Genomic DNA, 27,190 nt, shown 5'->3' on the forward strand with positions numbered 1-27,190 from the left:
TTTATCAAAGGATTAGGAAGAGCAGCAGGGCCCCTCCATTTCGATTCTTCTTTTCCCTGGGACTGGTGTGGTGGTGTTTAACCATATGGTGATAGTCCTGTTTTAACACATCTCCCTAATGGGAATATACCAGTTGTATCATTAGCTACAGTCTTATTCCAACATTGCATATGGTTTACTCTTATGTGGGGTAAATAAGTGCAAAAGAATAACTCCAAAAGAATGTTTAATCTGATTCCTGGAATTGATTACCTAAATCATTTGTGTGTATCTGTGTGTGTGTGTGTGTGTGTGTGTGTGTGTGTGTGTCTGTGTCTGTGTGTATAGATTCACATATTATGAAAATATTTTAAAATATTTTTCTTTGATGGTTATATTTTTGGTTGTAGTAGTTTTTTTTTCTTTCTTCTACTGATCTTTCTCATTAAGAAAACTGCACAATTGCTTCGTTGTTTTTAGAATTCCTGAAAACAAAAACATACTGTACTGTCTTTGAGACTGAAAGATTTGTGAACAATAACCACAAATAGTTGGCTGTGTTCTGTGAGGCCCTTGATGCTGACAGCTGTGTCTGTGGCTATACATCATATAAAACTAATTCAGGACCTTGTTTCCATACCTCAAGGGATTAAGGATTAGTTTCAAGATGGGCTTATTTCCATTTACTTATCATTTCAGTTTCTTGTACAAAAAAATGTTAATTCTAGCAACTATATACATTTATATATAAAACTGTCTATATTATATTTATCTGAAAAGCAGATATGTTTATAGTATCCATTTCATTCATTTGTTTGATAAATCTTGACTAAGTGTCTAGCACATGAGTGCCCTGGGCTAAAAACTAGACACACAAAACTTTGAACAAAATAGTCTAAAAGATTTTAATTTAGTGTGCTAAATGTCAGTTTTATGGAAATATGTTTTGATTCTGGCCCAGTAGGTTAGAATACTCACTGTGTAAAAGAACAGAAAATGCAGTTCAGCCCAACTTCCCAAGATGCTCTTGTGGAATACTGATTGGTGATGTAGAAATCTCCCATCCACCCTTTCCCCTTCTCATCTCACTGCCTGAGATCACCAGGTGTGTGTTTCAGGTGTACGAGGTCGTCCCATGCCACAGTGACTGTAACCAATACATATGGGTCACAGAGCCATGGAGTGTCTGCAAGGTAACCTTTGTGGACATGCGAGACAACTGTGGAGAAGGTGTGCAGACCCGAAAAGTGAGGTAAGACCTAGGAAAATGACCGAGAAGCAAACTGTCAACCATCTCCCAATTCCACAAGTCACAACTCTCATCTCATCTCTCATCTCTGCTCTCCTGGGAGCTTTGATTAGTTTTGGTTTTAGGGAATCTGGATTCTTGAAAATTAAGATCCTTTATTGCATACATCAGTTTGGATATTCTAATTCCTGGCCCAAAAAGCTTCACTTTACAATAGTTTTTTAAAATTATATTTGTTTTTGAGATTATAATATATTCACATGCCTCATCTTTTCCTCCCTCCAGACCCTCCCCCTCTAAATACCCCTCCTTGAGTTTTTGAAAATTCCTGGCCTCTTTTTTCATTACTTGTTTTTATATACATGCATTATATGTGTAAATACAGATTAGGTAGAAATATAGATTCATAAGTATATAAATACAACTTGCTAGGTCTGTGTGTTATCATGGCTAACCATTGGAAATGTGTGTTGAACACAAGCTTTACAAGTGTAGATGCTAAAACTCAGTGATCTGTTAAAAACCGAATATGCTTCTTTGTACATATGTATTTTTATGTGTATATTCATGTGGGTTTGGAGGCCAGAGGTCAACATTTGATGCTTTTCTCATTCTTTATTTTCCTTACTTTTTGAGCTAGGATCTCTCACTGAACCCGAAATAGCCAAAAAGCCCTGGGCACACTCCTCTCCCTGCCTCCTAAATACTAGATCACAGATGTGTGCTGTCGAGCTGACTAGTTTTGACACATGAGTGCCAGGCATTGAACCCGTGTCCCCGTGCATGAGGCAAACCCTTTGCTTACTGAGCTACCTTTCATACAACAAAAGCCAAATATATTTCTGAAAACATTTTCAAATTTCCTGCTTTGACTTCATGCTCCCTTATGTCAACATGGCTAACATTTGAAAACTCTCATCACCTTCAGGAAGCCTCCCCTGAACCTCTGCCAGCTCTTGCCTCTCACTTATTCTAATACAGTTATCCTGCCTGATAAGATAGCTCCTGGCCATGTGTGGATATTTCATTTTCACCTTAAAGTAATTAAAGCTTTAAATACGTTTCTCCATTCACACTATTCATAATTGTAAACTGTCCACAGCCATATACGTCTGTTCTGTTGGCCAGCACAGATGTAGAATATTCATTTCACCACAAAAGAGGCTAAAACACAATAAAAATAAATGCAGAACTTGACAACAATACAGTCTCACCTATAACTTAACTTATTATGAATTTTAGAATCATGTAATGTTTCCTGTTCTATTTCAGTAGAAAGTTTTTATTAACATTAATATCATATAAAACTTTACATAAAATATGTATAACCTTGTTTTTATTAAAAACCATTTTGTTTGTCTCAAATATCCATCTGAGTGCTCCATTTGCAACTCCTATGTGTCATAATAAATGTGGAATAAACATTAAGTCGTAAAAAAATATAGTATGTAAAATAAAAATGGAAAGGGAGAACGAGAGTTCCTCTTCTTCACACTTCTGCCTTCAAATTAAAAATTTCCCCTCTAAATTTAAAAATCATTTCCTTATATGAAGAATTTGCTTCATTCAATTGCTTGTTTTGTTAGTGAAAAATTATAATAAAGGAATGTGCATTGTACCTTTCTTTAACTGTTTGTATACATGCTTCTTTTTGATTGGTAAATAGTAATCTTCAATATTCCCAAGCACACTTGAGACAAAGTAACTTTCAGATCAACCTGTGTATTGAGGTTGATGCAATGGAGAGAGGGGTCATCATTGATCATGATCTCTGATCATGTAATGATGTGTCTGTTTGTTCCTGATTTAGTGGCCAAGGTCTCAAGCTCTGTCCTCTGCTAATTAGAGTCAGTCTACCCTGCCTCCACAGAAATGTGGACTGACATTTCAGAAGAGATAAATCTATAAAAGAATAGGTTTGCATTTATGTATTTGCAGTCCCCCAAATTAGGATGGAATTGCATGTAGGAAAGTGGATAGTAGAAGTCCTTCTTTCCTTCTTAGAAGGGAAATCTAAATACCCATGGAAGGAGATACAAAGACAAAGTGTGCAGCAGAAACTGAAGGAAAGGCCACCCAGAGACTGTCCCACCTGGGGATCAATCCCATAAACAGTCACCAAACCTAGACACTATTGTGGATGCCAACAAGTGCATTCTGACATGAGCCTGATATAGCTGTCTCCTGAGAGGCTCTACCAGTGACTGACAATACAAAGGTGGATGCTCTCAGCCAACCACAAAGTCCCCAATGCAAGATCTAGAGAAAGGACCCAAGGAGCGGAAGGGGTTTGTAGCCCCATAGGAAGAACAACAATATGAACCAACCAGTAACCCCAGAGCTCCTTGGAACTAAACCACCAAACAAAGAAGACACATGGAGTGACCCATGGCTCCAGCCACTTATGTAGCAGAGGGTGGCCTTGTTGGTCATCAATGAGAGGAGAGACCCTTGATCCTGTGAGGGCTCAGTGTCCCAGTGTAGGGGGTTGCCAGGACAGGGAAGTGGGAGTAAGTGGGTTGGTAAGCAAGGGGAGGGGAGATGGAATAGGGGGTCTCCTAGGGGAAACTGGGAAAGGGGATAACATTTGAAATGTAAATAAAGAAAATATCTAATAAAAAAAAGTGCTTCTTTCTAATTGGAATCCCTTCCTTCCCCTCTTCTTTCCCTCCTGCCATCTTTCTCTTTCCTTCCTCTCTCCCTCCTTCCCTTCCTTTTTTCTTTCCTTATTTCTATTTTTCTTTGCTTCTCCTATGGCTAAGAATCAAACCTGGACCCCAAAGGGGCTAGGCAAAGAAACAGTCAAGTTGTGGCTAACGTGTTTATTTTTATAAATTTTATGCATATAATGACAATAAAAATAAAAAGGGAGGCATCTTTAGTTTCTGTAACTGCAGCTGTTCTTTACATACAGGTAGCCCACTTGTTATTTCCTTTCCTCGTATGAGTCTGCCATTTCTTCACTTCCAAAGTGGTCATGTACTTCTAATATACTTCAGTCTTCTTAAAAAAAAAAAATAAAAAAAAAAAAAGGTGTTCTTGCTCTTTGAAAACATAGAAAGTCCAAGGCTATGAAGAAAACAAATTCAAACCTATTTCTTTTGGCTTCAGCTTGATCCAAATAATTACTCTGAATTCTAGGTGCAAAAAAATATTATTAATGCCAAATAAAACAAATACACATCCTGCCCAGTAGACTTTCTTCCTATTTTATGAAATGAAAGTATGTTTTTAAAAAGTGTGTTTTAAAATATATCGTCTGTTCAAAGGAAGCTACCTCCAAGTGCTAGATTTGAAGTTTAAAATTTATTTTGATTTTTTGAGTTATTTATACAAGTGCAAAATTTAAAAAGATTTTCTCATAAAGTTACATGTACATAGATACCTACTAGGGTATTGGGCATCTATTCTTAACTTGGATCAATAGGTAATTTTCCAAGTTAATCCTTGTGCTGCATCAGTATCTGCTAAGAATGTGATCAATTCTACCTTTTGAACATAGAAACACTTGGCCCATCCATGTATCCATCAGGCCACTCTCAGAAGAATATTTTAAATGCTACTGAAAATAGAACATTTCTCTATGTAACTAAAATCTCTTTCAAAAAAATTTGTAATTTAATCTTTCAACACTGACATCACCAAATATCTATGGATTCATTTTTATGAAATGATTTTTTAAAAATAATTACAGAGATCAGTATTTATATATTTTCCTAAATTGCATACCCAATCAATATACAACTAATGACAGCTTTCCAATCTTTCAATGTGTCTCACTTGACAGAAATATTTATTTCTACATTTATCACTATAAAAAGTGATCCTTTATAGTATATTTTTAGAGACACAATGTCCTTCCTCACTGTAAAGCTCTAAGGAAAGATAGGATGCCAAGTATATAACTGTGACATGATTCAGCCAATTGCTTAAAACACTGCAATGGCCCTAAGAGGTTCGAGAGCCCATCTTCCTTTTCATCTTCCCGTAGGCAACTCTCTTACCAGACACATTAATAAGTGTGACCTTTCCTACATTATAAATTAAGGATCAAGGTTTTCTCTTCCACTACTAAAGTTCACAGAGAGATTATTAACTACAGAAAAATGAAGGCACATTAATTAGCTTCTCGAGAGGATTTCTTGACTGTTCATAATGGAATCATATGAACAAAGGTGTAAATTTGTCCTAATATAAGAAAAACTAACAAATAAGAGAAAAGCTAACAGGAGACAAATAAACACAATAGAGAAGTAGTATGGTTGTGTGTGTGTGTGTGTGTGTGTGTGTGTGTGTGTGTGTGTGTGTGTGTGTCTGTGTATGCTTACACATCACAGTACCCATGTGGTCAGAGAACAATGTGCAGGAATTACTTCTTTCTTTTCTACCATGGGAGTTTTAAGGGTTGATATCAGGTCACCAGGTTTGATTGCAAATGCCTTTACTCACTGAGTCATCTTGCTGACAGCTAAAATTACTTTTTAATGACAAAGCAAACAGATAAATGCCTTATCTTTAAAAATCACCCTATGAAACATTTTGTGTGAATATTGCACTGTCTGTCCCTCAACCTCTGTCATTTATGATCAACTGTGTCTCCTCTGAGAACCTCTTTGAACCAATTTTCATCAGTTTAGTTCATATATGGATGGAAAAGTCACTTTCCTTACCAAAAACAAAACAAAAAACAACAACAACAAAAAAAAACATAGCATTTACCAATGCACTGAAGCTATCCAATTAAAATATTACGACTATGTCTGTGAATATACATTTTCCTTTTGTTTTTCTTTTAACCTTATAGAAATACTAACTATATGTAGGGAGGCATAGTTTCTTGTAACTTTGGGATTATGTTGTTCATCTGATGATAGCTTAATGAGAACCACCATCCTGTGTGTTGGCTTCATTTTACTTGGCCTAGTTCCTTTGCTAATGTGAACATTTTCTGTTAGATGCATGCAGAATACAGCAGATGGCCCTTCTGAACATGTGGAGGATTACCTGTGTGACCCAGAAGATATGCCCCTGGGCTCTAGAGAGTGTAAACTCCCATGCCCCGAGGACTGTGTCATATCTGAGTGGGGACCATGGACCCAGTGTGCTTTGGTGAGATTATAGATTATTTGGGTAAAATAGAGTTTTCTTAATTTTTGTGAGCCATATACACAAAGTGAAGTGTGCTTCCTTCGTCACTTCCTTGCATGTGTAAGCCATGGAAATTCAGCAATGTTTCTACAACAGCTTGAGTGCTTCCAAACTGTTTGCTCCTTCTCAACCATGCTTCTAAACCAGCAAATGATTCCTTCAGCAGGCCTTAGAGATTACACAGCATGTTACAAACTGCAGTGGTCATCATGATTCTCTTTGGTTAAAATAAGGAAATAACACAACTCTAGCTAAGGTACTTTAATGATGCCAGTTTGGTATCCCTTGAGTCCTGTAGAATCGGATGAATGTAAATGCTAAGAACACTCTGGCACACAAGAACGTGCTGCAGCAGAATATTGACACCAGAAAGCCAATAATCTTAAGTAACAATCTGAAGAGGAAAAAGGTTACACATGGTGGCTCCTCAGGTATTCTTCTCATATGGCTGTGTGTAGACATAGAAAAACAGAAACCAAATGATCATAGTTTCCATTCCATGAACTTGCTGTGAGTATCCCTGTTGATGAAGGAACACTCATCAGCAGCCTCACTTCAACAACCTCCATTTTTATGACAGAATCACTTTGTAAAAGAATCTGTGACAATATGCATTTCATCCTATGCAATCCACTTTTCCATAAGAAGAAACGATCATGTGCCAAAACTCTACCTTCCCTGAGCATCAATTTGAAGCACTTTTCGGTCCCTGTCTCACAGAGGAGGGTTGTTGCTGTCATTTCTCTTACAAACAAAAAAGTTTACCTGGGTATTAGTTAGGATTCTCTAGAGCAGTAGTTTTCTACCCATGGGGTACAATCCCTTTGGAGGTCACATAACATATATCCTGCATATTATATATTTACATGATGGTTTGTAACAGTAGCAATATTACAGTTAAAATATACAAAAGAAATAATTTTATACTTGGGGGGTCACCATAACATGAAGAATTGTATTAAAGGGTTTCAGAATTAGAAAGTTTGAGAACACTGTTGTAGAGGTATGTAGTGTGTAGACATTGGAGGTAGGAGGGGCATTAGAATGGCTTACAGGCTATGGTCCAGCTAGTCCAAAAATGGCTCTCCATCAACAGAAAGTCCAAAAATCTAGTCAATAGCTGTTCATTCCAAGAAGATGAATGTCTCAGATTGTCTTCATTCAGTATATACCAGAATCCCAAAGAAGGCTCTAATGCCAGTGAAGGGGTGAAGTTGCTAGTGACAGAAGGAACAAGCAGGCAGAGAGTTGCCATCTTCTGGGTTCCTTATATAGGCTCCCAGCAGAAGGTGTGGCCCAGATTAAAGGTGGACCTTCCCACCTCAAAAGATCTATATTAAAGGATATCTTCCCACTTCAAAGATCTATATTAGAATAGGGTCTTCCTACTTCAAATGACTTAAGAAAGAAAATGCCACACAGGTATGCTCAGCCATCTGGGTTTTATTTAATTCTAGATGAAAGAACTTGGACAACCAAGAATAACCATCACAACCTGTCAGTCACACATAGTCTGTGCTTTTTTATTCCTAGAAAGACAGATGAGTTCAAAGTCAATCAGAAATCTAGATTTCAACAACACTGAGGACCTAGCACCCATCTAGAGGAAGGGAATCACTTGAAATAGTATGTGCAAAAGTTAGTTTCTTGTTTAAGGTTACTACTGTTGTGCTGAAATACCATGACCAACAGCAACTTGGGAAGGAAATGACTTATTTCACTCATACTCACACTTCCCTATACCAGTTCATCATCAAAAATCAAAACAAACAAACAAACAAACAAACAAACAAAACAACAGTGAGAGTAGGAACTCATGAAGGGCAGGACCCCTAGAGACCAGAGCTGATGCAAAGGCCATGGAGGAATGCTGCTTACTGTCTTGCTCCCTCTGACTTGCTCATTTTGATTTCTTATCAAATCCAAGACCACCAGCCCAGGGAAGAACCCAGGAAGAATGGGCTGCATCCTTCCCCCATTAATCACTAAGAAAAACTCTACAACCTTGCCTATAGCCCAGTTTGACAGAGGCATTTTCTCAATTGAGATTCCCTCCTCTCAGATAACTCTATCTAATCTGTGTCAAGTTGACAGAAAGTTATCCAGCACAGTTAGCTTAATCCTGAACAGCTGTGAGAAGCAATGTGAAAAAAAATCAGAAAGATATGTTTAATGTTAAGACATTAAATAAAATACAACTTCAGGCAAGTTTAGAGTCTGTGTTTTCCAAGGTGAATTGCTGTATTTAGCTGTGTGTTAATATTGTTAAAATGCTAAGTGGCAACTAACTGACTGCCCTGAAGCAAAATAGGGCCAATATATCATTTGAACAGATGTTTTAAAAAGGGATGAAGGCTCTACCCTTCATAAAGGTCTGCAAATGAATTTCTCTTTTAATTTTGCAGCTGAACATTCTACAATGATAGAATTCTTGTCATCAGGGATTCTGTTAAGAGAATATCCAGCTTATATAAAACAGGGGCTGTTGAATTTAAGCTGATTATTAAATTCCTTAACAGGGATTTTAATACCAGGAGCCACCAAACAGGAACTGTTTTCAGTATTAAATATCCCTAAGTAGCCATCCTAGAAAAAATATTAAGTTCTACCATGTGTAACAAGAAAGAGTTTGTGAAAAATATTTTGTTTTCCTGAGTGTTTTTCAATAGAAATTTTGGATTGAGACTAAAATTCAGCTAGTTGACTAGGTGTGCATTTTCGACTTTATAAATTATGTTAAATCATCACCTAGGATGTCAATAAACAAAAAAAAACAAACAAACATTTATTGCATGAAAAGAACTATTAAGTTTAAAGAATATACAGATATAGAAAACAGAAGTAGTTCAATGTACTCTGGACATGGTAGCAGGACCTTTCTATAATTTGCATTCTCTCAGTACAGTAAGTTTTCCCTCAGTGGTGTGATCAACATACAGGGAGAGCAGAGGCCAAGACAACAACTACTTTAGACCTAAGAAATCCAAAATCGTTTGTCCCTTTCTATTCTTACAATCTAAATGTTTATAGAAGGATGCACCAATAAGATAATAGCCAGCCACTGTGTAGGTTCTAAATTGCTTATATGAGGATATGCATTAAGAACATCAAATACCTTGATATTTATTTAAATGGTTTAGGTCAATTTATATATACACACAGGCATTTATACACATATATACATTTATATATATGTGTGAATCATTGCAGCATATGAAATTAGCATTCTGTGTTACTAAAAGTGGCCCATAAGAATGTGTTTCCAATAGGTGTGAGATAATGACTTAAACATCTTCTAGCTAGGATGGGACATCAGAGTCTGACAATGCCTACATTTTACATATGGAAACTCTGAACTTTGATTCATAGTGAGGTTAATTCTTTATTTAAATTAGTCCAATGAACTACTACTCTAAATCCAGTTCCAGAAGCATGCTAGCTTCTGTATGGTTAAGTTTACCTTTCTTAAAAAAAATGTAACGAGTAGTAATTTATATTATGTTTATGAGAAGACAATGAACACAAATTCTAAATATGAGACTCTTAAAGGTGTACACATTATAGTTTATATATTATACTTACACATATTATAGGCAAATACACAAATTCAAATTAAAATAATTACCAATTTCCATTATTTTATTGGAAACAAATGTGTTACTACTTCTTGGTTTTCTTGCTTTCATCCCCCAGTATAGGGGAATGCCAATGCCAAGAAGTGGGAGTGGGAGGGTTGGGGAGCCGGGGGAGGGGGGAGAAGATAGGGGATTTTTGGACAGGAAAATAGGAAAGGGGATAACATTTGGAATGTAATTAAATAAATATCTAATAAAAGAAATAAATGATTTAAGAGCGCAAAACATCCTAAGTAATAAAAGAAACAACTACTCTTTGATTCAGCCCTTAATATACTTATTATATCATGTATGAAATATTTGAATTTTAGTTAATTCATTAATGTACTATTATATGTACTTTTGTGAATTCAGAATTATATATATACATATATATATAATTACATATATATAATAATAACATATATAATTACATATATAATTACATATACATATATATATATATATATATATATATATTACACCAGTCAGGATTATTATACCTCAGAGTTTTTTGAGAAAGACCTGTGTGACTAAATTGTGAATAATTGACATGACTGTCTAAGAAAATTGCTATTTTTTGGTAAGTAATGGTGTTTTGATGAAGGATGCTGCATAGGGGAGTATCATTAAGCCAAAGAAATCTTAAGGGAGCAAAATTTCTCTAGAAGGATGGAGTTTCACTACTGAAAACCATGTGGGATAGCTACTTGAGACATGTGTGTGAGGTGATGATGAATCAGAATATACACAATAATATGTAAGTTTACCTTTCTTAAAAACTGGTGTTGTTCTCTGTAAGCCTTGCAATCCAAGTGGTTCGAGGCAAAGGTCAGCGGATCCCATCAGACAGCCTGCTGATGAAGGAAGAGCCTGCCCTGATGCTGTGGAGAAAGAGCCCTGTAACCTGAACAAAAATTGTTACCACTATGACTATAATGTCACAGGTAAAGCATCTCATCGTGTCCTTATACATTCTGATGCTTCTTCCCATAGGAATCGGCTCCAGACATTCTCAAATCCCAGGCCAGCTCTACCTGTGTGCCATTTAGAGACACAGTGTAAACTCTGAGACATAATCAGTGTCACATGACAGAAGTAGTCATCCGTTTTACTTTTTTTAGAAATCATCAAAATATAAAGAATAAAAGTGTGCAAAGACAAAATTTGTGAAGTATGTGATAAGTACACAAAATGATCCTTTTTAAAATCTCCCATTTTGAGATTATGGAAAATATTACCTTTTTATCAGATATTTGATTGTTACATATACATCAATAATTCTTGAGACACTGGAACATTTGTGAACATTGACATGATATAAAATGTCCAAAATCTTAAAAATAACTATCATAAAAGTAGACTTGTGATAAATTGCATTTATTTCTTAAATTTCAGTTAATATCATCAGAATATACACATCATCAATATTTTATTGGTTCATATGGTTTGGTACAATGTTGAAGCTAACTTGGATTTTTTTTCCTAGTAATGTTTATGTTGAAAAAGATCAAGAAATTGAAGAAAGACACATAGCAGTTGCACTGGATTATGTCTCTTAGTTTTCTCTACAGTTTGCTTTGATGCCACAAAGGAAATCAAAGTTCTCCAGGGTACACTGTACTATCCTGGAGAAAGATGAAAACATGGTTTTAGGAAAAGATACAAAATAAGGGAATTTAATAAATATGCTGAATTTATTTACAAAATGAGTTTGTACTTTTAAAGAATTTTACTTCCTGCAGATGAATGAAGTACATAGTATTAATATAACTACATAAAGTACCATCCATTAAAATTACTTTGCTAAAAGATGCATAATTGTACATTTTTATTTCTATTCTTCTTTTAAAGTTTTGGCATGGTATTGATCTGTGTGACCAAGTCATTTTTACAGTATCACTAAATAGCTAGCTGTCAAGACTGTCGAGTAGACATCTGCCTCAAAAAATAATCCCCACCGCTATGTGCAACCTCAGCAATTTCATTTGACTCCTAATATGTTCAAATCTGGGACTCATATGCTCTGCATGTGGGATGATTGATTGAGGGGCTTAGGAAGCAGTTGTGAATTAGGTATGGGATTCAGGTCATCAGAGTTTCATTTGAAGTCTGTTACATGCACCGCCTTCTGTTCTGATGGGTCTTTTTCATTCAGACTGGAGTACGTGTCAGCTGAGCGAGAAGGCAGTTTGTGGGAATGGCATTAAAACAAGGATGTTGGACTGTGTTCGAAGTGATGGCAAGTCCGTTGATCTAAAGTACTGTGAAGAGGTGGGTGAGTGTTGTGTTAAATCTTTGAAGGAATTCTTCCCTGATAATTTGAATTCACATGGAGCCAAGTGGCATTTGCTCCACCCACTTGCATGGGCAACAGCTGTTTTCACAGGCTTTCTAGTGCCCTCTTGAAAAGAGACAGTATCCACGCTACCGATTTCCACAGATAATTTCCTGTATTTTGTTCTGCTTGGAGCCCTGAGGTATGCTAATTAGCCCATTCTGGAAAAAATGCTTAGGAAACAATAAGCAATCAAGGTGAATAAAAGCAATAAATCTTAATCAGACCATTCATCATCTTTTGTAATTTGATGAGATTTGGGTGCAGAGCTTGGACACCTGCCAAGATGCATCATTTATTCTTTCTGTTGCTAAACATTGATCACATGCAGTTTCAGAGCAGATTTTGATATGAAGATCTGATACCCAGCTGTGAAAATCTAAGTACTTGGGTCTCAGGTCTAGATAAGAGAGCTTAATGCTCCAGCAAAGCAATGAAGTCTGTCACTAATATCTTTAAGGCTCAGAGATGTAGTTTATAGTTAATCGTCAAAGGAAAGTAATGCTATGACTCTTAGCTCCGGCGTTCTGGGCAGCAGAGATCCTTGGCATTGGCCTTTCTCTTTTTCATGAAGCTACACCTTGCATGGAAGAGATTTCTGTCTGATTTTCACACCACAAAGGCAATGACGTTCCTGTCCTTTCACTCCCTGTGCTTCTGATATGCACAGGGTCGTTTTTCAGACCGAAATAAGCAAGAGCTTCAGTAGATGTGAAACAGAATTGTCTTAACTCGCAAGGGAAAGAAAGCCACCAGTGGAAAGTACTTGAACCCACTTAGTGCCATTGTCAAAGTGTATGTAACTTTAACTTCCTCGCATCTCTGACTATAGGGATGGACTTCCAGATGCGCTGAAAACATCGCTTTGTATACACAATAAATGTCTCCCTGTAAAATCTTGTTTATCAACCTATTTATATGTTAAATTAAAGTAAGTTAAAATCAGGGTTTTTTTTTTAATAATATTACCATTTAAGCCATCTAACCAACAGTAAGTAACATTTTTGTGCTTGACGATGATTACAACGAATACTAACTTCCCAGAGAATGGTAGGTGATCCTGCTCAGGCTGATTCGTGTGGTCTCTGGAAAAACCCAGGAAAATTTCCTCTTTACAAGAATGTGAAATGAGACTGCTTTACTAGTAAAGTCCAATGCATTCAGGACTCTTTTAAACTGCTTCTTTTGCTTTGTGAATTTTGCAGGGACAACTGCAGGTTCAGATCCTAACACCCTAGCAAATGCTGTCTTCAGGGAAAACTAAGCTGCTTTCTGTGGGAATTAAACAACACACATACCATTTTATGCATCCCTATGAGTCCAGCTGGATCCAGGAACAACTGTGCTGTCTTTGTAAACAATGCTCAGACCACCTACCTACCAACCCCTGTGCAAACCCAGTATTCAGTTCAGCAGCAGTAGGTAGCTCTTGCTGCTTCTCTAATGGCCACAAAGAAATGTGTCATTAGTGCCCTACAAAGAGGAAAATTAGGGTTAAATTCACTAACATTCCCATAACTCTCCTTCCTCAATATACCTTGTTTCCTTCCCATGGTCTCTTGTCTAATTTCATAGTCTATATCTATTCTCATAACAGCACATTTACATATTGTACAGATACTAAAAATTTAAATTACTTTTTCATAGAAAGCAAAAAGGAATGGCAGTGCTGAGAATTACCAATAAAAATTGTTATTCTCTGCTATAATATTAATACTTTCTATTTTAATGCTTCCTCATAGCTTTGATTTCACTTTAGATGTTGGAATGGAATATATCACCTGTGAACTTGAAACTCTTTCTTACATATACTTCAAAACTGTAACATGTAAGTCACAACGACACGATCAAAATGCAAATAAAATGATACATTATAAGAGGCCATACACATACATAAATAATAAATAAATAATAAACTGAGCTACAGCAAAATTGATGAGATAAACCTGAGAATAGAAATTCTTCATAAGCAAATTATATAAAAACATTTATACCGCCTGAGGACCCACGTTTCTTTTAATAAAGATGAATTCTCTAACATTTCTTTTTTCATTTATTTATTTATTTATTTATTCACTTTACACCTCCTTATCAGCCCCCGTCTCCCCCCCCACACACACACACACAAATCCTCTCCCATTCCCTCATCCCCTTCTCCTTTGAGAAGGGAGTGAAGTCATCCCCTGGGGGCCTCTCTTTCTCTCTCTCTCTCTCTCTCTCTCTCTCTCTCTCTCTCTCTCTCTCTCTCTCTCTCACAAACACACACACACACACACACACACACACATTCCATCACCCCCAACTCTATCGGCACATCAAATCACTGCAAGACTAGGCACACCTAGGTAAAGTGGTCTTGTTAGAGAAATGGGATTCACAGACAGGCAAGAAATTCAGGGACAGCCACACTCCAATTGTTGGGAGACCAGGATGAAGACCAAGCTTTACATCTGCTACAGAAGTGCAGGAGTCCCCCGGTCAGCCCATGCTCACTCTTTGGTTGATGTTTCAATCTCTGAGGGCCCACAAGGATCCAGACTAGTCGACTCAGTTGGTGTTCCTGTGGAGTCTCTGTTCTCTTTGTGTCCCTCCATCCTTCCCCCAACTCTTTCTTTTTCTTTTTTTCTTTTCCATCTAATGTTTAGCTGTGGGCCCCTGCTCTTGTTTCCATTGGCTTCTTGGGGAAACCTCTCTGAAGACTGTATGCTTAAGGACCCTGATATAGCTGTCTCTTGTGAGACTAGGCCGGGGCCTAGCAAACACATAAGTGGATGCTCACAGTCAGCTATTGGATGGATAACAGGGCCCCCAATGGAGGAGCTAGAGAAAGTATCCAAGGAGTTAAAGAAATCTGCAACCCTGTAGGTGCAACAACATTATGAACTAACCAGAACCCCGGAGCTCTTGTCTCTAGCTGCATATGTATCAAAAGATGGCCTAGTCAGCCATCACTGGAAAGAGAGGCCCATTGGACACGCGAACTTTATATGCCGCAATATAGGGGAATGCCAGGGCCAAAAAATGGGAATGGGTGGGTAGGGAAGTGGGGGGGGTATGGGGGACTTTTGGGATAGCATTGGAAATGTAATTGAGGAAAATACGTAATAAAAAAAATATTAAAAAAATTTTAAAACCTACTTTATAAGGTATTTCAATGCTATAAATTCCCTTCTAGCCTACCACCTACCAGAGGCCGTGGACATCAAAGGTTTATAGGGCAGAGGGAATATAGACTTGTTTAGAAATAGTACTTAGGGGTGATTCCAATCATTATTGTCAGGATATCAGCAGTTCAGTTAACATGAATCAGCAGCAATAGCTTAATCCACTCACAAGCACCATTCATGAATCAGCAATGTCAGTTTGATCCAAAAGAAACCTATTCCAATTGGACTGAAGCTACAAGAATATCATGAGAAATTCTTTGCTGTGTTTCTCTCTACAGTCACAATAAACGATGATTAGCAAAAAAGGCAAGGTAAACCAATGCTACAGTGTAGTCCACAGTCTGTTCAGTTATACTCTTTTCAAACTCGTGTGTCTCCAGAAAAATATCACATGCCCTTTTCCAGGCAACTTCTAGAGAAACACCACTTGTCTGTTCTCAGCAAAACATTCTCTCACATACATCCTCTCATAAGATAGTTTATAGACAAACATCATATAACCCAACCTAATTCTCCAAAGAAATCAGAAATTTCCACTTTAGAGGACAATTATTGCTAGACTCCTGTCTGGAATAGAATATCATTAATAGTGTCAGGTATCAGTTCTAACCCATAGAATGGGCCTAAATTCAGGTTGGTCATTGGTTGGCCATTCTCTGTCTGTGCTCTCTTTTGTCCTTGCACATCTTGTAGACAGGACAGATTTTGTATAGAATGTTTGGGTTGCTGTCCTTATCCCTCCACTGGGAGTACTGCCTGGCTATAGAAAGTCCCACAATGCTAGGAGCCTCAGCTAGAGTCAACCCCATAGACATCCTGGGGTCCCTCCCCATTCCAGGTCCCTGGAAAATGCTAGAGATGCCCTGACCATTGCCAATTTACATTCTTTTCCATGCTCACCCTAAACCTGAACCCCACTGCCTCCCCTCCCCACCTCCTCTCCCATCAAGTCCCCTCCCTTCATCCACCTCCAATATCTATTTTATTTACCTTTCTGAGAAAAAAAAAAAAAAGGCCCAGAGTCAGACATTTTTAGCATAGAATACTACCAGACTTTTATAGAAGAGCTAATACCACACTACTCCTCAAGCTATTCTACAAAATAGAAAGAGAAGGAACAGAAGGGACATTGCCAAACTCATTCTATGAGGCCATAGTCATGCTGATACCTAACCACACAAAGACTCTACAAAGAAAGAGAATTTCAGGCTAATTTCCCTTATGAGCATTAATATAAAAATACTCAATAAAATACTTGCAAACTGGGCTGGAGAGATGGCTCAGTGGTTAAGAGCACCAATTGCTCTTCCGAAGAAACTGAGTTCAAATCCCAACAACTGCATGGTGGCTCACAACCATCCGTAATGAGATCTGATGCCCTCTTCTGGTACATCTGAAGACAGCTATAGTGTACTTATATATAATAATAAATAATCTTTTTAAAAACTAATAAAAAGAAATCCTTTAAAAAAATACTTGCAAACTGAACAAAGAACAAATCAAAAGTATTTCCACCATGATCAAGTAGGCTTCATCCCATGAATGCAGGAGAGGTTCACCATAGGAAAATCCATCAATATAATCTACCATATAACAAAAATGAAAGAAAACAACCACATGAGCTACTCCATAAATGCTAGAAAAGCCTTTGACCAAAACCCAACACCCTTTCATGTTATAAGTATTGGAAATATCGGGGATTCAAAGCACATACTGTCTTTCTATATCTTCAATATAGTACTTGAAGTTCTAGACAGAGCACTAAGACAACGCAAGGACATCAAGGCGATACAAATTGGAAAGGAAGAAGTCAAAGTATTGCTATTCAAAGATGATATGATTGTAGACATAAGTGACAGCAAAAATTCTACCAGGAAACTCCTACACCTGATCAACACCTTCAGCAAAGTGGCTGGCTACAAAATTAAATCACAGAAATTAGTAGCCCGTCTGTATACAAATGATAAACAGTCTGAGAAAGAAATTAGGGTGAAAAACTCCTTTCAAAATAGCCACATATTATATAAATCATCTTGGTGTAGCTTTAACAAAGCAAGTTTTTTTCACTATTTATGAAAAGTATTAACACAATGCATAACTGTAGAGAGTCACTATGCTTTTGAATTCTTCTTCTGCCCTTGACTCCTACTTAGATAAGTTGACCCATTTTATATTCTTAACATTTGTAACAATTGTTCTGTTTCCAATGGTTTTGCTCTACCATGCACCTTTCCCACTATCCTTTCCTTCAACCCTGTCTGCCTCCTCCAATCTCCTCTTCTCTCTAATCCTCACATCTCCACTGCTCATTATCTCTTATCTATCCTTTCTTCTTCCCTCCTCTTCTCCCCTGGCGTTCCTTTTCCCACTGACAGTGCTTATGGCCTTGTCTTTCTGCCCATACAAATATATCTATTTCTCCCCTTTCAGCTTGGGCTGGAAAAGAATTGGCCAATGAACACATCCTGCACAGTGGAATGCCCTGTGAACTGCCAGCTTTCTGACTGGTCTCCTTGGTCACAATGTTCTCAAACATGTGGACTCACAGGTTAGTTTGTATTGCAATTAGCATCAGACTACTAGTAAAGCCATATAAAACAAACCATCTCTCTTGCTATAAATTGTATTAGGTAGGCCACAGAAATGTATCTTCTTTCCTAAAACATGTGAGCCTCTCCTACACCAGAATCTCCTCAAAAGAGATACCCATGATTCCCTCTCTCAGTGTATATCTATTGGACAGCGATGGCATCACATTGAAGTTATATCATTTTATATCTTTAAAGGAAAAATGATACGAAGACGAAGTGTAACCCAGCCCTTTCAAGGTGATGGGAGGCCCTGCCCTTCTCTGATGGAACAATCCAAACCTTGCCCAGTGAAGCCATGTTATCGGTGGCAATATGGCCAGTGGTCTCCATGCCAAGTTCAGGTATCAAATTTCAGGAAGCTGTGTGGATGCACACATTCCTCATCTTCAGAGACTTGGTTCTAGAAGTATTTTCAAGTTAGAGATGGTCGGTTTCCTCGTAAACATCTCAATGACTTTGTCATTTCCCAGTCCTTTAATTAGTTTCAAAGCAAGCGCCCCCCCTGTCCTATACTTTTAAAATCATTTGAAGACCAGATCCATTTTAATGAAAATTTATTTGCCTGTCTTTGTCTAGGAAGCAAATAAATTGTTCAGTGTATGCTTTATAGCTTGTGCCCTAAAAGGCATCTTCCCTAGGGTTTCTAATGCTTCTCTAGCTATTCATAAATCAAAACCAGTGATGCAGACATGACTGCAAACCATGAGCTCTCTAATGTATTATTTTTCTTCTTCTAATTAGCTATTTCTCCCTCCATTCCAGGAGGCCCAGTGTGGAGAAGGAACCAGGACACGGAATATTTCTTGTGTTGTGAGTGATGGCTCAGCTGAGGATTTCAGCAAAGTGGTGGACGAAGAGTTCTGTGCTAACACAGAGCTCATCATAGATGGTAATAAACAAATAGTTCTGGAGGAAACCTGCACCCAGCCCTGCCCAGGTAACAATGAACAGAATTTGTATTTGAGGGATATCTTCCTAGGACCAGAGTGTTGGTTTAAAGACACAAATCCTAGCCATTCGATCTTACCAAAGAAGACTCAGGTGCCAGATACTAGAATGAAAACCAGCTAGCTCCGAGAGGCAGAGATAGCACCTAGCTGGCCTTCAGACTCCTCCAGTGTCCCAGAAGGCCTATTCCCTTTCGCTTCCATTCTGTCTTAAATACCCTTCAACTTAAAATAAAAAAAAAAAAAAGTCTTCCTTAGAGTTTATTTATGTTCACACCCTGTAGACTGGTTACTTTTTCTACCTTTTGACCTAGTATTAACTTTATTTAACTCTAGGATTAAAGGTGGGTGCTAGGGTTGGGTCACACTACAAGCACCATTTACAGTAAACAGAAAGCTCTAGGATCAATGGCTGAGCCATACCACAATTGGAAACAGCTCACAATGTCAGAGTTTACAGTATGATCAAAATTCTTGCAACACCAGAGTTAAGAAGAGGTTACACATATAGTCCATGTGAATAGTGTCAACCTTCTTATTCAGTGACATCTCTACTAACAAGTCACTACAATTTATCTGTGGGTCAGAGGTGCACCACATTACTGCACAGAATAAGGTCTCTAATATCCATGAGCTGCATATTCAGCCCTCTACAATGTGGCTTGGAAGCAAAACAAATTTGACATAGTAAGCTTTAAAGCGTAGATTATGAATTAGGGAATACACTTTTCATATTTGGCAGGGATGATGTAAATTTATTATTCCAATAGATTTGTTCAAAATATGAAAGTGTATTTAGTACAGAGTGCTTCACTTTCATTTTGTTATTAAATTTTGGACGTTTGGCATAGATATTTCAAGATGATGATTATGTAATGCACAGACTACAGAAAATTATAATTGTTGATTTTCTCTGCAAAATGTATGATGATATCAAATAAAGGTACATATAGAGATTAAGCCTACTTACACAAAAGAAAGAGATCTAAATTCCATTCAGTTTATAGTCACTTAGGTAAAGGTATATAACCTGTCATCGGCATTTTTTTAAATTTTTACCCATACCAGGTTTTCATGGTAAACACCAGGAAACCCAAAATGTGACATTCAGAAATATAACCATTTCTATAACTTTCTTATATATTTTTCTAGTCCCCCCTGGCATTTTCAAAGTGTACTAGATTCTTTACATAATATTTTATTAATACCTTGGGAATTTCTTACAATATATTTTAATCATATGTGTGCTTCTCCTCCCTGAGCTGCTACCACCACCACCTCTGGACCCAACTTCTGTTCTCTTGTTTGTTTTTGTTGTTGTTGTTTCTCTCTCTCTCTCTCTCTCTCTCTCTCTCTCTCTCTCTCTCTCTCTCTCTCTCTCTCTCTCTCTCTCTCTCTCTCTCTCTCTCTCTCTCTCTCCCCCTCCCTCCCTCCCTCCCTCTCTCCTTCTCTTTATCTTCCTCCTTTCACTCTCTCTCCCCTATGTTCCCCTCTCTCCCTCCCATCCCAGCTCTATTTCTATCTCTAATTCTCTCCACTTTCTCTCTCCTTCTCCCTCTTTCTTTTTTCAAACATTTGAGTCCACTTCACACTGGACAACTACTCTTGTGTATGAGGACAGTGTGCTCCATATACTAGAAGTCACACCATTAATAAAAACTAACTCTGATTTCCCAGCATCTATCAAATGCCAATAATTCCTGAGATAAGGTTGATACTATATTCCCACTTCCCCCATCCCTCCATGTTAGAATTTTGTTTGGCTTGACTTTAGGTATATCTTGTGTGTACAGTCACAATCACTGTGGGTTTATATGTGCCCTGATTCCCTGATGTTGTCCACCAACTGAGAAACTTTCAATCTTTCTATACCCTTTTTCATGAAAATACCTGACCCTTGAGAGGAAAGATGTAATATATACATCCCATTTAAGACGTCGCACTCAAAAGTCTCTTATTCTGTGCACTTTACTAGTTGTGAGTCAATATTAATAAACATTTACTTCGAGAAAACACATCCCTGTTGAGAGAACTACTGTTCTATGGGAAGAGCATTCAGTAATTAGGAGTCATTTTAACACTATGTCTATTTAACATAAAATAGTATAGGGCCAGTTCTCATTGGTAATAGTAATTTGTCCAATATAATGCTATTCAATATATATATACATAAATAATTTTTGTGTTACCAGGATTTCTAGCCCATGACACAAGAACTATTTTCATCAATCACACCTCCTAGCAATTCTGTGTAATTTAGTCATGTCCAGCATAATATGAGTCTCTAATTATTTGGGTGACAGATGAAATACTTGAATTGATAAGAGCATTCTATGGATTCATCTCTGCCAAAATTAACTTGGTCACCAAGCAATTAGTTGGTAGGTGAAGGAAAAGGGGTTTCTGAATAATATGTTTCACTAAACCTTCTATTTTCAAAATGATAAAAGAGGTTAAATACATGGGTCCATCATGTAATTTTGTTACTATGCATATACTCAACAGATTCACATATTTAATGTATATGTTCAATATAAGCTTGTACTTCAATATTCCCAAGAGTTTCATAATTAGAACTATTGAAACATACAGTAGTTCTTACAAACATGAGTGATTAAAAGATGATGAATGGGAAAAGGTATATATGCTATGATTGCAGGAGAGTTTTGAGAGTCTGGAAATGGTCTGTTCTTGATTAAATGTTGATTGCACAGATATATAATCAGACTGTAGAAATTTGCTATGAATTTATGGTATTTGACATTTTGTATGTACTATGTATTTTTCTCAGAGGGGTGTGGTTGATTAGAGATGTAGATTAAAAGAAATAGCCAGTTTCTGTTTTAATGTCAACTCACTAGCCTGCCTCAGCTATACTCCTCTGGGAAGAAAAAAAAATGACATTTATAAGCATTGGTTCTCTCACCTTTAACTTCAAGCCAATTTAACTTTATGAATACCTGGAGACAAGCTCTATGTGTTGTTAGGTTTGACTAGCCCTTTTATAATAATGACAAATGTCATGTTAGCTTTTGACCAAATACTATCTATCTCTTAGAAAATGATCATGACGGACAAACTTCAGATCATAGCTTATGTTTTATAACAGTAAGTCACCCAGAAACCACCCAATCATTCCAAATAACATATTCACTACATATAAACTGATAATTATTATGTGTGTGAAAATCTTATAAATATCATGCATAATTAGCATAGTTCCAAACATGTATGTTTAGTATTAAAATGAGTGTCTGCATCACTGTCCCTCATGGGTAGAAACAACCAACCTGTTTCCTACAGGTGACTGTTATTTGAATGACTGGTCTTCATGGAGTCTGTGTCAGCTGACCTGTGTAAATGGTGAGGATCTTGGCTTTGGTGGAACACAAGTCCGGTCCAGAGCAGTGATTATACAAGAACTGGAGAATCAACACCTATGTCCAGAGCAGATGTTAGAAACAAAATCATGTGATGGTAAGTGCTTCAATTCTTTTTTACTATTATTTCATTTATTTACATTTCAGATGTTATGTATCCCTCTTCTCTGTCTCCCCTTCATGAACCCTCCACCCTATCCTCCTCCCCTTTGCCTCTAAGAGGGTGCTCTCCCACCCACCCCCCACCTACTCCTGCTGCATCCCTTTAGCATCCCCCTTGTCTGGGGCATGAAGCCTCCACAAGAACAAGTGCATCCCCTCCCACTAGGGCCTTGTTACTTATGTAGCAAGGGCCATGGACCAGCCCATGTATGCTCTTTGGTTGGGGCCTAATCCCTGGGTGCTCTGAGAGGTCCAGTTAGTTGATACTGTTGTTCTTCCTATGGGGTTGCAATCCCCTTCAGCTTCTTCAGTCCTTCTAACTCTTTCATTGGTGTCCCTGAGCTCCATCCAATGATTGACTGTAGGTATCTGCATTTGTTTCAGTCAGCTGCTGATAGAGCCTCGCAGAGGACAGTCATGCCAGGATCCTTCTGCAAGCACACCATGGCATCAGCAACAGTGTCAGGGTTTCGTGTCTCTATCTGGGATGGTTCCCAATGTGGGGCAGTCTCTGGATGGCCTTTCCTTCCGTCTCTGCTCAGTTTTTTGTCCCTGCATTTCCTTTAGACAGAAACAATTTTGGGTTAAAAATTTTGAGATGGGTCGGTACCGACCCATCTCTCAACTGGGGGTCATGTCTGTAAACTGGAGGTGGTCTCTTCAGGGTCTATCTCCCCACTGTTCGGCATTTCAGCTTGTGTCATTTTCATTGGGTCCTAGGAGCCTCCCACATGCCTAATGTTTGGGACTTTCTAGTATTTACACTCCTATTCCTCACCCCATACTGCTGCATATGTCTATTCATTCCCTTGACCCTCTGGGCTCCTCTCTTGTTTTCCCCTATACCTGACCTACCCTCCCTTTTCTCCTACCCCTCCCCTTTCCCACACAGGTCCCTCCTTCCCTCTGCCTCCTGTGATTATTTTGTCCTTCCCCCCCCCCCATCTAAGTAGGAGTGAAGCATCCTCAGTTGGGTCTTTCTTCTTGTTAAGCTTCCTATAATCTGTGAATTATGTCATGGCTATTCTTAATTGTTTGGCTAATAATCCACTTATCAGCAGTATATTACCATGCATGTCCTTTTTGGTCTGGATTACCTCATTTAAGTTTATATATTCTAGTTCCATCCATTTGCCTGCAAAAGTCAGTTCCTCAGTTTTAATAGCTAAATAGTAATCCATTGTATAAATGAAGCATCCTTTCTGTATCCATTCTTCCCTTGAGGGACATGTAGGTTTTTTCCAGCTTCTGGTTGTTACAAACAAGGCTGCTATAAACATAGTGGAGCAAATGTCCTTGTGGTATGGTAGGGTATCTTTTGAGTATATGCCTGCCCAGGTGTGATATGGCAGAGTCTTCAGGTAGAAGTATTTACAATTTTCTGAGGAAGAGCCATATTGATTTCTAAAATAGTTGCACCAGTTTGACACTTGAAATCTATTCATTTAGTTCTGCTGAATTTGTGCTGAGTGACTGAACTTGTTAAATTTCTACTTACAGTTGAGAGTTAAATTAAAAATAAATTCTGAGGGGCTAAGAATTCATGAGTAAAGTGCTAGCCACGCAAGTGTGAATACATGAATTTGATAGGCAAAATCAGAAGCATTTCCAGGAGCTTGAGGGCCAGATAGCCTGTTCTGTTCCACAGCCAACAAAAACAGACTTTGTTCCAAACAATGTGGAAATTGATAACCAATAACTAAGGTTGTCCTATAACCATTATATATGTACCTCTAGATTCTCTCTCTCTTCCGCCCCCCTCTGTGTGTGTGTGTGTGATAATTAGGATCATCAATTGTGTATTTATACTAGCAATGACCAAATATAAATCTAATATTTTCCATCTGTTTAAAAAAATAACAAAATTAAAGAACTACAAAAGCATTATAAAATTAGACTCTTAATGCAGTCTTAGAAATTGATAAATTAATTCATTGGTGGGCATTAGCAATTTTATAATAATTGGACATCGAGCATGATGGATATATGTGTTCATGTGTCTTTTTATGTATGTATGTATGTATGTATGTATGTATGTATATAGAACTACTCTCTCAATATTTTCAGCAAATTCCATATCGAAAACTTCAGTGTATTACAATGTCACAGCTTGGAGCATGGAGGTATCTTGATAACAATAAAAGTCTTGGTATCTAGTGGTTAGTATAAGGCTCAAAATTCTTAGCTTTGTTCTGTAATAGTTAAGAAATCTGACATATAACATATAGTAAGTATAAAAAAATGTCACCTTACCTTGAAAACTGGAAGAGGAGACCTAGGATGCTGAGAAAATATAGAACAAAAACTAATGAACTAGATGATTTAACCTAATAGTTGGGTAAAATTTCCAACCCTGTCAATATAATTTTCCTAAATTTTACCAAGCACATGAAATATTCCCTATTCCTAGGACAGGGTAGCTCTGTTCCAGAGTAGTACAGAAGCTCGAAATTTGAAATTAATTAAATAAATCCCAGGGCAAGGAAAAGAAGTGTCGGTGTAAAATGACAGTGGAGTAAAGTTAGAAATCAAGAGTACAACTAGAGAAGAAACTCTCGCACGCAGTCCTGAGTAATGTCACATCAACTCCTGTTCTGTGCCTGCAGATGGACAATGCTATGAGTACAAGTGGGTGGCAAGTGCTTGGAAGGGCTCCTCTCGGACAGTCTGGTGTCAAAGGTCAGATGGCGTAAATGTAACAGGTAAAACACCAATGCCTCAGTTTCTCTATTTGTATTCCTGTAATACATAATGCAGCTGAATCCTGAAGGACCCTCAGTTGTTGACACATTGTTGGAATCAAGAAATGTATGGTGTGTACATGTCTGATGACCAGTGCTAAATTATCTTATTTTAAAATATTAGAATATCTCAAGTTCTCTCTTTACTATATCTTCTTTGGACAGTTACCATCAGCATATGTTTAATTGAATACCACTTACTGTTAATAAATAAATAGAAGTGATTTCTTGAATTTTCCATAGGGATTTTATGTATTAACAAATTAGTATATGCAAAGAAAATGATGATTATTCCTGTCACTACTTCTGCTATTGTGCTTCAAGGATGATACAGAGCAATGGAGTATGCATTTATAAATATAATATACAGAAATTAGCAAATCTAGTATTAAGATATTTTACTGATTAATAAGGAAGATTTGTCAATCAATCCAGTAAAATGAAAAGAGGCTTCAGGCTGAGTATGTATTGAATAGCCTGAAAATTCCATGAAAACAGGTCACAGTCAGAAGCACAACTCCACTTTGGACACATAAACACAAATTTAAAATATTTTTCCATAATTATCATTTTAAGATAATTCTGTTGTCCAGAATCTCCACTTCAGAAGCAGGAGGGGTATTGACTGTCAGCTGCCCAGGGCACCTGCTGGCTTAGGACTCTTATTTCAACTCTTCAGTAAGAAAAAGAAAGTCATATGCATCCTGGTGCCCTGAGTAAAGTCCACTTGTGATTTAACTTTCATGTACATTATGTGATCACAGGACCCGCCAGGATCAATGCACTTCTTGGAAAACATCAACTTTTATATTGAATTTCAACTGACCCAGGTCTATTGAAACCTAATTTCTTACTTCCTCTCTATGAAAGCCAGAACAGAATGTCAAATTATATTGTTATGAAGACAGAGTTTTGTGTGTGACTAAAAGCTGTACCAAGAAGCCTTTGATAATAGCATCTCCCAGTGGACATATAATGTGTAATAGAAAAAAACACCTACCAGGAAACTCTTTGCTGTCTCAACAGCAATATTTGGGGAAGGAAAACACTGAGCCAGAACTGCATTCTAGGCAGAGTAGGTGCTAAGGGCAGAGTCGAGGCAGTGCAGACATTCCAAACCAAGTGTTGGAGATGCCATCCACTTAACTCAGAGCCTCAGAATGAGTACACATCATTCTTTAAGTGATTCAGAAGGCATTTCGTAGTTTCCTAAAAGGTTCTGTTTGATTGGAGGGTTGTTTTGTTTTTATTGTTTGTTTGTTTTTTCAAAGAACAGAGGCATATAATACGCGTCTGCTGTTTCATTATAATACTATTATTTCCCTACTGCAGCTGAGACGGTTCTCCTAATGCAGAATTAAACCAAAATTTAAAGACCGAGTTATCAGTATAAATCACATTTTAAATTTCTTTTTACTACAACAATGTCTGTATAGGACTATTTTTCTCTGAAAAATCAGTGTATAAATGACCTAGGATAAATGACTGTGATAAATAAGTGACCATCATTCAGGTGAGTTTCTCTAGGAAAACAAATGTTAAGCTCATTACCTATATGGATCAATTGCTTTTCTTTATAAACTATCATTATAGGGAAGCCACGTGACAACTTTCTTTTCATATACTGTGTGATGGTTACCATGGTCACTAAGCTACATTTGCTTCACAGTGACTGATTTGGTGATGAGATCATTTTTGTTTTATTATCTTACTATATTTTGTTGCATTTTAAAAAATGAATGACTGACTGACTGAATGAAAACCTAGAAATCTATTTATCAGATTAAAAGAAAAACAGATTCTGGGAACCTTTGATTGAGTCTAAAAGACCATGAACTCAGTGAATAAAAAAAAGTTGTTTTGGCTAAAGTTGT

General features: G+C 37.4%; 1 protein-coding gene across 1 annotated transcript in view; it reads left to right on the top strand.

The window, feature by feature from the left end:
• The window catches only part of Thsd7a (thrombospondin type 1 domain containing 7A), a 420,538-nt gene that overhangs the window by 384,955 nt on the left and 8,393 nt on the right, over positions 1 to 27,190 (top strand). Inside the window, exons 16-24 of the mRNA XM_085840819.1 lie at positions 1,098 to 1,231; positions 6,184 to 6,337; positions 10,793 to 10,937; positions 12,149 to 12,264; positions 17,926 to 18,043; positions 18,282 to 18,427; positions 18,849 to 19,023; positions 22,337 to 22,510; positions 25,182 to 25,277. Coding sequence (XP_085696945.1) covers positions 1,098 to 1,231; positions 6,184 to 6,337; positions 10,793 to 10,937; positions 12,149 to 12,264; positions 17,926 to 18,043; positions 18,282 to 18,427; positions 18,849 to 19,023; positions 22,337 to 22,510; positions 25,182 to 25,277 — 1,258 coding nt within the window. The remainder of the gene's footprint in view (positions 1 to 1,097; positions 1,232 to 6,183; positions 6,338 to 10,792; positions 10,938 to 12,148; positions 12,265 to 17,925; positions 18,044 to 18,281; positions 18,428 to 18,848; positions 19,024 to 22,336; positions 22,511 to 25,181; positions 25,278 to 27,190) is intronic.

Source organism: Mus caroli, unplaced genomic scaffold (genome assembly GCF_978045245.1).
Source record: "Mus caroli unplaced genomic scaffold, Mus_caroli_1 scaffold_7, whole genome shotgun sequence".
Classification (NCBI taxonomy): Eukaryota; Metazoa; Chordata; class Mammalia; order Rodentia; family Muridae; genus Mus; species Mus caroli.